Raw genomic sequence first — 15,990 nt, 5'->3', positions numbered from 1 at the left:
AGATCTACGGGAAAAATTAATGAACGGGCCCTGCAGTAGTCATATTGGCTTGTATAGTATTCTTCTTGTATATTATTTCCCTGCGTATATTTTTAGCATATAGCCTTTTGTACTTTTGCACATTGATACTGATTTTAGCTTGTCGTAAACTTTATATTTGTAACATGGTGTTTGCTGCTGCTGGAAGTGCAATTTCCCGAGGGAACCTTCCTGAGGGATAACAAAGTTCCTATCTATCCATCTATCTATCTATTATAAGGGCACTTTGGGAGTAGGCCGAAAATGGCATTAGCAGACAGGTGCGGGATATGCCCGTCCAGCCGTAGCCGTGTTCCCGCGCTCTGGGATGGCCTTATGACTCTGCGCTACATTGGTTTTCTGTACACTGCGGTTGAACAGGCCAACATTAAAGCGCAATTTGCAAAATGGTAAGTTCTAGAAATGCAAATGGGCCGATTTACTTTTTTGCCGCTTACGCCATTTTCTTACTTTCCCTTCGTAGTATGAATGAATAAAACAATCAGAATGAGCCATCGGTTTGTGGAGGAATCCAGCCAGGTAGGCGTACAACTAGAACCATATTGTGCCAATCATGGGAATCGTCGACCCACGCAGAGCTCTGTGCGTGAGGCCCCTCGTGTGCTGATGGTTAAACATGTGTGGATAACTTCTGTATGTCTTCAGCAGGCGGTTCCAGTGGCCGGGCACAGCAGCAGGTTGTGAGTACAGAAGCGTACGCTGGCGGCCAGTGCCACGCGGAAACTTAAAAGGCTTCCACGGATTAAAGGCGCGCCCTCGCCACCGCCACGTTTCCATGGCAACAGTCTCTCGCTCACTCGCTCCCTCTCTCTCTCTCTCTCTGAGTGGTCCAGGGGAATAACTTTTGGACTGACTCTTGAGTCGCTGGTATTTTTGAGAAGGTGCTCTCTTTTCCTGTCTGTCACTCCCTCATCCAACAAACACACCTCAACCCCTTACACTTTTTTTTCTATCTGTTTCTCTCTCTCCATGTTTACTTGTGTCTCTCACTACCTCATCATCTTACTCTTTTTTTCTGTCTGTTTCGCTCCCTGTTTCCTTGTGTCTCACTACCTCATCACCACACTCCTTTTTCTCTCCTCGTTTAGTTGTGTTTCTCACTCCCTTATCACCTCACTCTTTATATTCTGTTTCTCTCTGTTTACTTGTGCCTCTCACTCCATTATCACCTCACACTTTTTTTCTGTCTGTCACTCCAGCGGTTTACTTGTGTCTCTCTCTCCCTTATCACCTTAAGAGTCTTAAGTGTGTTGTATGTCCATTGTATGCGTTTCCTGTCTTAAGAATTGAATTGTAATTTCCACTTCCAGCCGTAGCATTTTGAAGGAGCTGTAGGGAATATGTTAGAGTTGTACAGAGAGAGAGAGAGAGAGCAGAAAACAACAGGAAAAGAGCAAATTCTGAAACTAAACAACACCTCAAAGTTCCCTCTCTCCCACTCCCTCCTAGTCACACGACACGAGTCGACGACATGCTAATGCTTCGGGACCTGTCCGCCGCACAGAGAGACACACACTGGAGGAAGGAATAACAAGCGGCCGAGGTAATTCCACAGGGGCTCTACTTAACCCGTCTCACTGTACGTCAGGCTCCTTGACACGCGAGGACGTGATCCGCCCCTCTGGCCGACCGAACCACTCTCCGGAACGGTTTTAGGATTCAGCACGGCCCGCCCCCCCCCCCCGCCAGCCCACGGAGGGCTGGTGGGTGAGTGACACAGGAGAGGGGAGAACGAGGACGTCTGGAGCATTCTGAGTGAGTCAGGGGCTGGGGATTGGGGGTCTGGGAGCGGGGCTCTCAGACTGAGGGGGGTGGAACTAGAATGTTCCCTGCCATGGCGGAAGGGTTTGTGTCTGGAGGTTTGAGCAAGCGGAGGTGAACCGATATGCAGAGATAAAACTAACTCAGAAGCAGGTGGGAAAGACGTTTGAGGATAATCCAACAGAAAAGAGGGCAAGGCAGAGACAAAGCAACAAGAGCAAACCAACAGAGAAAAGGGAACTGCCAAACTGGGGCAGAAATCCCCCCCACGATTTCTAATCAACCCAGGTGACACACATTTGACTAACGACAAGTGTAAACATTTATGTATTTAACCTTTTCCCCCTTCAATTTTTTCACAAGGTGAATCGTTCTGTACTGTTCTTCAGCTGGCCAAGTGAACTAAAGAATACAGTCTAATCCAATATCACTTCAACACAAGGCCCCGCTCCAGGGTGCTGCTAATGAACAATTTACATATGTGTCCGATGTCTACCTCCCTTGATCAATGAAACCCCACCAAGGCGGAAGACCTGGTGGAATGCAAATCATTGATTTGAAGTAATTGATTTGCGATGAAGTTTCCAATCAGCAGGTTTGTCTGAGAGGGGCTCATGAATAATCTGAGTTTAATCCTGATTGAATAAAAGGAACAGAGAGACAGACAGAGAGAGAGATAGAGAGACAGAAGTGAGAGAGGGGGAGAGAGAGCTAGAGTGTCAATGTGAGAAAGAGAGAGAATGACAAAGAGGGGATGAGACAGAGAAAGACTGTGTGCGAGTGAGAGAAAGAGTGAGGACCAGAGAGAGAAAGAGGACATGCAAGAGGGAGGGATGGAGAAGGAACGGGAGACGGAGGATATGAGAGAGACTATGTGTGCGTTTTTTCAATGTAATGAAGGCGTACACGTTGAGACTTCCTGGTGCGTCAATACCAAAGCTCTCCATCAGAGTTTATCTACAGGGTGGCTGATTAAATCACAGGTCATGGACAGTCAACCCAAAACTGCCGCCATCGCTCTTCTAGAAAGATAACCTACTCTACAAGAAACACACACACACACACACACACACACACACACACACACACACACACCTATACACAGTACAATATGTATTGTATTTTTCGGATGTACATTTTCGATTTTATAAAAATATTAAAACTTACATCTTTACATTGCTTGTAAATTACTTATGTTGTGTCTTTACTATGTACAGAGTCAATATTCTCCCACATGCGATGCATGTTCGCTCACAAAAGCCAAATCTTATAACCTGAGAGATCATGAGATCCTGATCCTGAAATGGGCCACTATGGGTTGTCAGATTCCGCACATGGCTTCAACCTTTAGTTATGAATACATGTCAAAAGGCTAACAGAGAGAGATCTAGGGCTACATCCATCACTGGGACCGTTCCTTTTCTCTGTGTCGACACATTGAACCATCGAACAGCTCCCGTTATGTCGTCCCGAGTCAATGAACCAGACATCTGCTGGTTATGCTTGGATCACCCCAGGGCCTCAAAACGAAGACATAACACTAATTAGTAGAGATGTCTCAGACGGAAGCGGATCTCGTTATAACTGCTCTTTGCTCCGTTTAGCCCGTCATGAAGGAAAAGGCATAATCAAATGCTGGGAAATGACAGGGTAAGAAACAAGCATTGATTTTAGCTGAATAAATGAAATAATGATGATGAATTAACTTATGATAATATGTTATACATAAAATAATTTCAGATTCTGGTATCTGTCTGTCGAAGGCCTGTGATACACCCGTCCAAGCCCATCATTTCAGTCAGCCGAATTAAATAATAGGACGGCATGCCTGTCAGTCTACCTAGCTACCCGGCTACCTGGGCACACTCTGCCCGCGCGGTCATTGCTTATCCTCGGAGTCTTCAACAAGCCTAGCCAGACCTTTTGCTGAGGCCTAGGGAGTGATAGGATTTTTTCAGTTGGATTTTTTCAAAATCGAACTTCCACTGGCTTGTTTCTCCATGTTGCCTGCCATAGCCTTGAAATAAAAATGTGACATTTGAATTAATAATAGCCACGTAAAAATCATGATCATCATGCCTGAAGGATGATCTTACAAAACACGTACAAACACTCAAAGAGCATTTTCTTTGCCAACTACTTAACAGCTATACAGTTGGCAGGAGTTAAATTAATTTGACTTAAAACCACATTCCAGTAAATCAAGACTTCTTTGCACCCAACTCCTGTCTCTCTACTACATGTCCTGATTATCTCAACTATTCACCGAAAGGTGTAATTAATCAGTAATTAGGCCTGTGAATATTGGCCTAATGGAATCTACTGTTCAGATGACTCCATCAAGCTGGCAAATTAAGTGACGAGTTGAGGAGAGAACTTTGTCGTGGCCAGGCCAGCGGTTCCCAAAGGTTTTTCGTCACATGATCCCACCCTTAGGATTAACTTTATTGCACTCGCAGTCTCAAAAGTGTTTCAGTATCTGCTTCCTCATTTTATTGTTTTAAGGGTGGGGAGGCGATAGCCTAGAGCAGGAGTCACAGCAGGAGACTAGGAGCAGGGTGGAGGGTAGAGATGGTCCTGGCTGATACGTGGCTATCTCCGTGTCTCTAGCACACCAGAGGAAAGCTGACGTCTCCTGACCTTTCCCACTGAGAAGCCTCTAGAAGCATGGCCTACGAGAACAAGCAAGGTTTACAGAGCAAGAGACGGAGAGGTCTGGTTAGCAGTCCTGAGCTTCAGGTAAAGTTGGTCTGTTAGTCCTTTACCAAAATAAATTCTACCAACACAATTCTACCACACAATTCTTATAGCTACGACAGTTGTTATCTTCAAGCATACAATTTTCATTGTATGCATTTGACACACACCAGACACATTAGCAAAATAAAAATGCAAAGGTTGAGTACCAAACTTACTTTCATCAGAACCTTGAGTGTCATCCCAGGAACGGACATAGTCATCCTGCAGGAACAAAACATTGACAGAAACATGATAAATTTATACTTTAACCGCCCCATGTCTCCCATTATGAGCCATTACAAAGCACCAAGTGTCTGTATCCGTAACAGATAATAACATGAAATGTAATTACTCTGTCATCCGCGGAGACGGCAGTTAAAGTGTTGTACGTATCCATTGCAGTGTGAACACCAAACCTCCACACACAGTGATTCATAGGTTATCATGTGATTCACAACAGACACAGATGGCCGTGCGCGATGACTTTATTACTGTATGGAAATGAACAATGAACAAGCTGCGCTCTGTGCCTATGCGGGACATATGGCGGAGCAGTGACTTGGCATTCAAGATGGCCCCTCCTCCCCTTTTGTTTCACGGCTTAATTAGAACATTGGTCATTTTAATGAGATTTGGCCTCGCCAAACAGCGCACCCGGGATGAAGATAAAAGCGGAAAGCAGGTAGATAAAGGAGTACAAAGGCATCCAGTGGAATGAATTATTAATGAAATCGGAGTTGAAAGTGTCGAGGTGGAGACACTGACCTCTACCTCCTGGTGTCGTGCCGGCAGCAGAGAAAGAGAAGAAGAGGAAGAGGATTCAGTGTTAAGTGAAGGAAAAAAAGTTATTTCCGTTGCAGCAGGTGAGGAGCCGAGCTTCATTAACATTCATATTCCAAGCATAAAAACCATAAACTCGCTTCACTTGTTATAGTAGAAGGTATTATGTCTTCTGAGATATATATATACATATTAATCTCAATATAATACAATATTGTACCGTATTTGAGGATTATATTGAGATTCCACAAAAGGTTGATTTAAGCACAAACTTAAGTCAACTTGTCATCGCTAAACATGTACACATGCTTCAGATAATTCACATAGCTCTGTATGAGCTATAGTACATCGTACATGTTATGGTATATAACATTTAGCCTACTATAGTGCCCTGAAGCACAGACACAGCAGCAGCGATGTTTTTCTGTCGACATAGGGGAACTTAAAATTCCCCAATATAGAAACAAATCCAAAATGGATTTGCATGGCACAAATGTTATACATACATTCACAGTCTACCCACTCTGAGACAACTTTTAATATTCATGATGTTTAGCGTTTATGAGGTTCCATTCATTGTTTGAAATAAGCCTTGATTGTGGAATTTCTATTGTGCCTTGCCTCATCTTTATACAAACGTGTACATTTTATGTCCAAATCTCAAGATATTCAAATTCTACAAATAAGCAAACCCTTGCACAATCATTTCTCTGAAAGAAGAATCTCTTTGAAAATGTAAAGCATAAAACCCACAGTAGAAAAAGACAGTCTGTCGATGACAAGTAATGATTGTATATTCCTTCGTGGCTGACAGAATAATAATGTAGACCATAAACAGCCTCTTGAAGGCACCAGACTTAACGACCTGGCCTTGAATCACTCCCTTATGGATGACCCGGCTTCTCCGACAGGATTGACAATCTCATCAAATGTTATGAAAAAAAGCTGCTCAGGGAAACATTTTCACACGGTGGGCCTAAGGGCTACCTAAAGATGGAAGTGAAGGGGGCGTGGCTAATTTTACCACATGACAACAATCCGACAAATAATCACTCCCTCCTTGATTTCTTTCCTTGAATTTGGGAATACACTGACATTATTTAATGGCCCTTTTCTGCCTTTTGTAGACAGGACAATAGAGAGACAGACAGGGCAATAGAGAGACAAACAGGACAATACAGAGACAGAGAGGACAATAGACAGACAGAGAGGACAACAGAGAGACAGACCGGACAAAAGAGAGACAGACAGGAAAATAGAGAGACAGACAGGACAATAGAGAGACAGACAGGAACGACCAGCAGTATTGCAGCACGGATCAGAATTGAACCAGGGCCCCTTCACCCAGGTTGATAGCAGACAAGAGGGCTGAACCACCGAGCCGTCCTGGTTGTTAACCTTTGAAAGTACCTGGGCTGTCGAGACAGTGTGGGTGTCACGTCTCTGCCTTCACTCAGCTGTCTCCGGGCCCTCTCCAACCCAACCCGGATAACATCACAGAGGATCTCCCTCGTGTCAAACCCGGAGAGTCTAGCGTCTACCCTGTGTTTTCCCAGCCTGCCACGGCTTCTCGTTTGATTTTTTCCTAACCAAGTTGTGCACCCTTCAGTCTCCTGCCATGATTCAGAGCATGGTGACGGATCGCGCACGTGGGAGGACGCCCAGGACTCCGTGTCTTCCTCTCACAAATTGAGTTCAAACGCAGAGTAGAACAGGCTGTGTTATAAAAGTGTGTGTGTGTGTGTGTGTGTGTGTGTGTGTTTGTCTGTGTGTGTATGTGTGTGTGTGAAGATTGAGGGAACACAAAAGGAAAGACAATCAACGTGTGAGTGCATGTGTGGGCGGGGTCTGACTGATTTGTGACATTTTCAGACTCAAATGTATTTCGGCACTGAAATCATACACTTGGTATGCTTTCAGCCTGAAAGGGTACCGTCTCTATGGTAACCCAGAAGGTTATGGAAATAACTTTAACTTTGACGCAACACACCTACGTGGTTCACCGAGAACGGCCACCAGTTGGGAGATATGTCAGGGTTTTTTTAACAAGGACCAAGGAGAGAAACAGCACAATAGAGTCTGAGTGGACGGCGTTCTTCTGTGTTACTGTATTATGCAAACTCAGACCTTTAATCGTCAAGAGGCACACATGGAAGGTCACTGCGATATTCTCAAGATCTGCAAGATATGGTTTTCATTGTCGTCCGTGGATCTCCCTGCGTTAGGGTGGCTGTGATCAGAGGTTGCCTGTTTCCTGTCAAACTGCATTCACGTTCAATGCCTTCACAAGTATCCTGATCGGTGCGGTGGAAATATGTGAATCATTGTGCCGACAAACGTTTGAAATATGTTGACATGAATGTAAGTCAATAAAGAAACATGGTATGGAATCCATATTTGGGCACATCCATTGTCATCATGGTTATTAATGAACAAGTAGGGTTAGGTTTCTTGCTCAGCGATGCTTACAGCTAGTCTGTGGACATGTGGTCTGTGGTTTGAACCCCAAAGTAAACCCTGGGTTCAATTTGGTAATCTATTCAGAATTAAACATATTTGTGTGTATGCATAAATATTTGATGCAGAATTTGTGATACATGTGTATTAGCCATCAAACTATAAGTCAGGTCAATCAATGGATGTTCATCATGATGTTTATCCAGGACACAGTTGTCAGGGACAAACTCTCTGGCATATGCTAGTAGCTATCAACCCTGCCATCTCAAACAAGCACCAAGGACACGTTTGCTGCAACAGTTTACCGTCTAAATGCATGTGAACCGATCCTACCAACTGACTCTCTGTCAAAGGCAAAAGTCCTTCATAAAAAGGCAAGACACATGGCTTATGGTACATATAGGAAGACTAGGAAGACTGAAGAAGCAGGTCAGTTGATTTGAGCTTGTTAGTGAGGCAAGTGTTTGACGTAAAGGATAAAAAAAAATACAGGTCAAAGTGGTAAAACCATCTTAAGCTGGCTTTAATAAAACATCCCATACCAATATAATTTGGCTTAATTCTAAGAGCATTTAGAGTCTGCACGCCTGACTTTTTGTCTTATTGAAGACATTTCGTAAAGAACTTGTATGTTTTCTACTCTGTTATTTTCGTCCATCTCCGTATGCTAAACGTCCTTCAGCTGAATCGGTGCAACCAAGGCATCGTTACAAATGATACTGTAAACAGATGTTTTCCTGAAGCCAAGAGCGACAGCTACGATGGGTTGGTCACCCAGATTGGTATTGTCCTTTAAAGAGGCACGGGCTGCCGAGATGGGGAAGTACATAGGCCAAACTGTTCCTCTCCTCTATTGAGAAATCAGGCATCAGGGTGGGCTCACAAGGCCAAAGGTTACAAAAAGAGGGTTGGCTATCAGAGGAACGCATAGCACCAGTCAGAGAAAATGATCTACCAGATAGAGGATCATCTATTGTCTGATCAACTGAATGTCTGCCTATACTTTAATTACTGTACGGTGGTTTTGGGTGACATCAAAGGCGCTTGAAATAAAATGTATTATTATTATTATTATTATTATTAATACATATATTTTTGTCTTTAAATAAATGTGTTAAATAAGAGTGTTTTTCGTATCTCTTGGGAGTGAAGTGACAACCAGGAGAATCTGTTGCAGCAAGAGAATCTGCAACAAGGAACATTTTCACACTTCACTGAAAACACTGCGTAAAACAGGGGAATTGGACTGAATCATCAAATTAATAACATGTGCTTGTGTGAATCCAAAAAGACGGAATAAACGCCACAAAACAGGAAGCCAGGGAAGACACAGAAGCGTCAACGTAATGTGAAAATACATTTGGTTGCAAAAGAAGAAAGCTATATTCTTTATATAAATCCATAGTATACCACAAACTTATTTGGGTACATTCTGTTTTCCAGTAAATATACAGTATGTGCGTGTGTATGTGTGTGTTGCCATTTGCCTGTTTTGCATTGGAGTCAAATCAATAATGAATTAAGTGCACATCATTTTTCATCGATTCTCTTTCGTTCCAAGTGTAATAAACATGCATGATTTGCACACTACAATATAGAGTTCCCCCCCTCAGTACCCCTCTGAATGCAGCCCTTTATCTAGCTATGTCCAAACCCCCCCCCCCCCCAAGTCTTGTTATTGTTGTGCGTCGTTGATGTTGTTTGTGAACTACATCTGTATTGTACATAATGTTTAGAGCAGCACAATAAACAGAATGTTCCCCAAAACGACCACAAAGTGCTGGACCGAACCAAATTGAACTGACTAAAGTGTCTCGATTTATAAACTGAAGGTTTTCTCTACAGCCTAAATTGTATACATATTTTATGTGAAAGCTGCTTAAGCCCACCATTAGATGAGATCAGAGAAGAATTAGATACATTAATACATGAGACAGATTCGCCGGGTCATGGAAATATTCTCTTTTATAGATTCATAAATACATCGATTTGTCTGGATTTATATATCATCGTAACCGGACCTGAATATTGCATGCAAGACTCGCACAGGAACCAGGGTCTCTACCTTGGTTTTCCCCTGGGAGACTCTGTGCCAAATATTTTTATTCCTCATGTCATCCAAAACCGGCGAGTCTGCCTCTCTGAAACCATTGGCCAAATCTCCCTACTCTTCCAGGACCCTGCACCATTGTGAACTATAGTACCATATTAGTTGTAGCATTTACAAAAAAATGGTCCGCCGATATGGAATTGGCGGTACCACTCATGTGTTCAAATGCACACAGTGCACTTCATTAACCACACAAGCTCTCAAAGTGGCAATGTACCACTCTTGTACAAATTACTGTATCATCGATTGCTTTTCAGTGCTTTTTTTTTGTCACCGTAAAACGACACACACACACAAACACACCCACACACACACTCTTCCCCTCCCCCTCCCCTTCTCTCTACAGCACCAGTGCCCTTCAACAAGCAATTGTGCTGCCGTGGGAGGAGAGCAACAGTTATGCCAGCAGACTATGATGAAAGACAAGCTATTTTCTCTTTCTCTGTCCCTCTCTCTCTCTACTCCATCACTGAGGAGCACCTCGCTCGGCCCTCTGGTCGTCAGCCAAGTGAGGCAGCACACACATATAACGCCATCGGGCCCCGCCAAGACCCACCGGGACCGCCTTCTGGCCGCCCCTCTTCCAGACCTGTCCCGAGCTGGCCCAGACACACTCCATCTGCACCTTCCACAGACCCGGGACCTTTTGCCCTCCCACGGCTGAAGGATTATGGGTAATGGGAAAAACGTCACGACACGATGCACTTATTTATCACCAAGGGAGGAGAGTGCGTTGGTCAAGATTGGAATACAGTCACAGCCACATAGAGGCCATGCACTACCGACACACAATACAGTCCAAGAGGGCATTCACGTTGCTCTGCAAGGGGAAAAGAGGAGCAATCGAACGTTTGATGCCAGTGATGGCACTAGAGTCGTTTAGCTAACATGGCTACCGAAACCAAATGAATACAACTCGGCATGTTGTCCTACCAGCCAAGAGAAAAACATGTGAAAGAGGGAGAGGGAGAGAGAGAGAGAGAGAGAGAGAGAGAGAGAGAAACCGATTCATGCCACTTTTAGGCTTGTATTATCATTCCGGAAGTTTCTCCGACCATTAGCCACAGTCTATTATAAGATCAAAGAAGATATGGTTAAGTGCGTGGGACACACACACGCGCGCACACACAAACACGCACGAGCGCAACGCACACACGCCGCCGTGCGATAGGAAAGTAGACTGAAGCCACCGATAATACAAGTGAGACGATGCCTGCATAGGAAAGGTCTTTAATGGAGCTCTTGGCTGGCAGGTTATGAATGCCATTATCCACAATTAGGTTCCCGGGGACCTGGGGGAAAAGTGATGACAGCAAAAATGGAGTGCGAGGCACAAATCGTAAAATCTTGTTAGAGGAGAGCCAATCGATATAGCCAGATACTTGAAGGCCTCCTTGAGCAAGAAACCCTCTGTTCCAGAATGACATCTATAATAAATAAATAAATAAATATTAAAAAAAAATATATATAGATATATATGTATATATATATCTATATATATATATATTTTTTTTTTTCACTATAAGACATTTTGGATGCATTGGACTAGTTGGGTCTTATAGTAATTTTATTGAGACTGGCTTATGACATACTTGTTCACCAAGGTCCTTTTTGTAAGCAGTCTTTTGGACCAGTGTTGACTGTTATCTCAGTCAACACCTGTCCTCATTTAGGAAAAAAAAGGACCTTGGTGAACACGCTTAAAAAAAAAGGACCTTGGTGAACAAGTATGTCATATCAGCCAGTCTCAATAAAATTACTATTTGACCCTGTCCATTTATGAGGACAGGTGACTGCTGCAGGCAGAGTAGGCCGTTGACTTTAAAGGGAGCCTCGTTGAAAACTAGGCGGGAGGCAGATTAGCCTCTTCAAGCCTCAATCTCTCCGCTGGTGACTTCACTAGTGGGCGTGTCCGCCCAGATGTAGGATAGAATAGGTCAGCTCCCTTGTCACCTCTTCTTGGACTGTACCAATGGGCATCTGTCCTTAAATAGGGACCCTTACACTTTATAGTATTACCAAAGAAATAGAGAAAGGGGAGAAAAGGGTAACCCCTTGGAACTATGGTACCATGGTATCTCATTTCACAGTTACCATGTGAAATTATGAGAACATTCTTCAATTGACCAAACTGAACACTGCAGGCACTTTTATTTTTGCTGTGTTGGTCAAACAATGAGAAACCCTGTTAAAGAAATAGAGGCTGAAAATTCGAACTTTCGATTGCTTCCTTGAGCTGCATATTAAAAAGGGATATGCGCAAAGATTTCATGAATAAGATAATCTGAGCTCCATATTTTTACACTATTAATTGTGAAGTTGAGAAGGCCAAAACGCTGTACACACACAGAACGAAAATATGGAGGTACAAGGCCTTGTGTTTTCCAGTTTATTGGGGTACGGCTATCCATGTCAAACCCATTGCACAGGGCTGAATGTGAGTCCCTGGTGATCACATGCACGCGCGGTGTGCATGTGAATGCATGTATCTTACATGTCCTAAGGACAGAGAGTAGCAATCATTTCTCTCCAGTCTTTTCCCGGATCTCCTAGGATTGTCTGCTGCCACAGTGCATGGTCGAAATTGCAGCAGGATAGCACATTCGATTCATTGCAAGGGTACATTTCCTATTATTGCTTCACTAAATGTCATCGGCTATCGCCATTGCAAGTTCCATATTGCCTCTTGCGTTATTCCATACAACCTTACACAAAACTGACATGGTGTGTATGTATGCTGTGGGCTGTTTCCTTTGAAGAGAAAATGTGTATTTACGTATATGACTGTACCATTTAGACTAGATTGTATCATCATTCCGGACTAGATTTTTTCCGAAGCTACTTTCTTCCTAGAGCAGCTAGTTCTATGTTGCTTCTCCCTCAAGGATACTTACAGGTGGACTGCGGACATTGCAGTACAAAGTAGGAACCCATTAAATTTGGGTTGGGTCACACTAACACCCCGACCACTAACCTAACCTCTCCTCCCTGCGCAAGTCACAGAACATCCAGTACCTCAATTGAGCCAATAAGACGCCAGCTGTCCTGTAATATCAATCACCATTACAGTGTTTCATGGCGGTGTATTTTTTTCCCTCATCGTTTTATGGATTTCGGTGCATTACTGGAATGAAGCGCTGAACGGACCTGTCGGATTAAAGAGGAGCTTTAAAGGGTTTTAGGTTCGGCGTTCAGTCATGTGTCTATTGTAACTGTTACATCTAATCATCTTTTCACTCCACCAGATTCACCAGGCCCCGGGTTGAATTGAAAGTGGTGTCTGTTTTAATTAAGTGAAAGACCTTTCTTTTATTTTTTTTATCTGAAAGCAAGGCGCATCCCGATAGCATTATGGACTGGCGTGTGTGGGGGTGGGGTTGGTTGGGTGGGGAGGGTGAATAAATATGAGAAATGGTATTTCTTTCATGTCTCACAGCATCCATTATATCTATCCCTTGATGTATTAATATTCAGCATTCGACTCTCGGGGGACGTCGCAAGTCAACATGAATTTGTATAATTTGTGGGATCTGTGTCAAGGGCATTCGTGTAGAAAGAACCTATAACTGCCAGAAAATCAATGTTGTCTTCCTTGTTGTTTTTTAGCTAAAAAGACCAAGACTTTGATTTTAGCTGAACAAAAGAAGGTAGATTATGGGAAGTAAAACAGCAAAAGCAAATATACTTGCAAGGAGAGAGTTCAAGATTCGGTTAAACGTTGCATGTTTCAGGATCAGTACACAACTGCTTGTGTAGTGGTCCCTGTGTGAATATCTTAAAGTGAGCAAAGTAATAGGACAGTATATGCCTCAATATCAGCATATTTCTCTGCTGATACTGCACAATAAATGTACCTATATTGACAATTCTATGAATATGTATGTATATGTACAATATTTTTTTTGTCTTATATACAGTGTTTTACATTTAATAGTGTTTTAGATTAGATTAGATTAGATAACAAAACAACAAAAAATGTGAAGCAGCACCAAACATGCTTTCCTTTAATGATAGAATGGGTTTCGTAGTCCTTTATGTAGCAGTGCACCAAGACAAAATCCTTTCATTTTAATTCCTTGCGTGCTAACTCACTGGGCTAATAAACCGATTTATATTATTCATGGCACCAATCTTCTCCATCGATTGCACACTGGGTGCCGTTTCTTCCTAATTTCTTACGGTGTTGAAAGGACCCTCTGATCGCCAGAGAACCAGTCTCCATCACAGAAGCACATCACAGAGCCGCTGTTTCTGTAGAGCACCATGCTTCAAATCAAAGTTTTTTCTATCGACGGTGCCCTGGGAGATTCTGGAATGATGATGATGATGTGTGTGTGTGATGTTTCTTCGCCCCTCTCTCTCTCGACATCATCAAGATGACTACTGTTGTGTCTTTGAAAAAAACATTACAATGATTGAATGACAAAAGGACGACATGTATCCTCTCCTATACTATGGACTTAATCACATGTATAAATCCCACATGCATGCACACACGCACACCTAGACGCACACAGACACAAACACACACCCACACACACACACATATATATAAATTATGTGCCCACAGCTATATGGACATGGTAATGAGTATATCAGTAATGAGTAAGTACCTCTGGGAATGAAACCCATACATTATATATAGACATATCTATCTATACAGTGATCTCTATATGAAACCTATAAGGCGGTGTATTGCAATGTATATTTTCACATGCATAAAATGAGACTACACATCACTTACACTGAAAGCAGGTCTATTGTTGGGGGGTTTTAAGAGCGTATGTGTGAGTGTGCATGTGATCAACTCATTGTTTTGACATTATTTATAGGCCTATCTGCAATTGAATTGGCAAAAACAATTAATGCTCATTTAGTGTAGTGCGGGATCAGCAAAGCAGTGCAGTAGTGCTGCAATAATTCCCTTAATCATGTCACAGGTTTGTGTACAGTACGTGCTGCACAAATAGGCAAAGCAGAAATCACTTACTTAATCCCTCACGCAGCAGGAGGGGGGAAAAAGAGGGTGGGATTTTTTGTGGGGTTTTATCTTCCACGAAAGGGCTTAGGCCTATTCTGATAAATACTCTCATCACAGGTAGGCCTACTACACAAGATGGTTCACACATTTTTTTATCAGGCGTTCCTATTGGATAAGATCAAGAAGCCCATAGTCAAATGAACATCAATCACAATTATTAACAAGGTGATGATCTAATAAAATGGGGCAATCGGCCAAACTAAGCATGTGTTAGGTGGATCATTGATAATCTTATTACAGTGGTGTCGAAACTTCCGACAGCAGATCACATTACAACCGATGGTTATAATTATTCTGATGTTCCAAGAGGTGTGTGATTGTGCATATTTGCACATTCAGAAGCACCCTATCACATCAATTGGGACACCTCTGTCAATGTTTTGTTCTTATTGTTCTAGACAATTAAGAAAACCGCAGATGTAAGATGCATCTTACATCTGCACACAACATACAAGTGAATGTAAGCAGTGCATTGATAGAGCTTCAAATGGGGGCCCCAGCTACCTTCTTAAACATTGGATCTCGAATAGTAGTTAGTAGTAGTAGCCTCTTCCTATCCGAGTAGCAGGCTTTGCATTGACTCTTGTCCGCCACAGCCAAATTACAACATTTGTGTTCCCTTTCCATGCATAACATCCCATGAGTGAGCCAGAAAAAACTTTTCAATGTTTACACCAAGCAGGATCGTACCTCTCCGTTTACACCTGCCAGTGTGTGAAAATTAGCCTCAGCTGTGGAGGCGTTGATCAGTGAAGATATAAGGTGAATCACGGTGCCTGCCCGCAGCAGATGTTCGCCCTCCCCACCGTCAACACAGCTTACCGCATTAACGCGGATCTCTCCCACAACACACAACACGCGGACTCACGTCTCTGAAGCGGTTCCAGTGCTTGATCTTACGGCTGTACTGGGAAATTGTGGACAGCCACTTCTCGTCCTCCATAAAATTCCCCTTCTTCTCAGCATCCTCTATGCTCTTTGCGGCGGTCTGGTAGTAGGTCGCCGAGCCCACCAGCACCAGCATCGGGACGAGAAGGCACCGGGTATCCATCTTTCGAACCAT

General features: G+C 43.1%; 1 protein-coding gene across 1 annotated transcript in view; it reads right to left on the bottom strand.

The window, feature by feature from the left end:
* The window catches only part of spock2 (SPARC (osteonectin), cwcv and kazal like domains proteoglycan 2), a gene marked incomplete at both ends in the record, with an annotated part of 25,001 nt that extends 9,011 nt beyond the window's left edge, over positions 1-15,990 (bottom strand). The window contains 2 exons of the mRNA XM_079730445.1: positions 4,716-4,761; positions 15,796-15,990. Of these exons, the coding sequence (XP_079586571.1) occupies positions 4,716-4,761; positions 15,796-15,990 (241 nt within the window). The remainder of the gene's footprint in view (positions 1-4,715; positions 4,762-15,795) is intronic.

The sequence above is a fragment of the Pollachius pollachius genome, assembly GCF_949987615.1.
Source record: "Pollachius pollachius genome assembly, chromosome: 2".
Lineage (NCBI taxonomy): Eukaryota > Metazoa > Chordata > Actinopteri > Gadiformes > Gadidae > Pollachius > Pollachius pollachius.
This window is presented reverse-complemented; position numbering and strand designations above follow the sequence as displayed.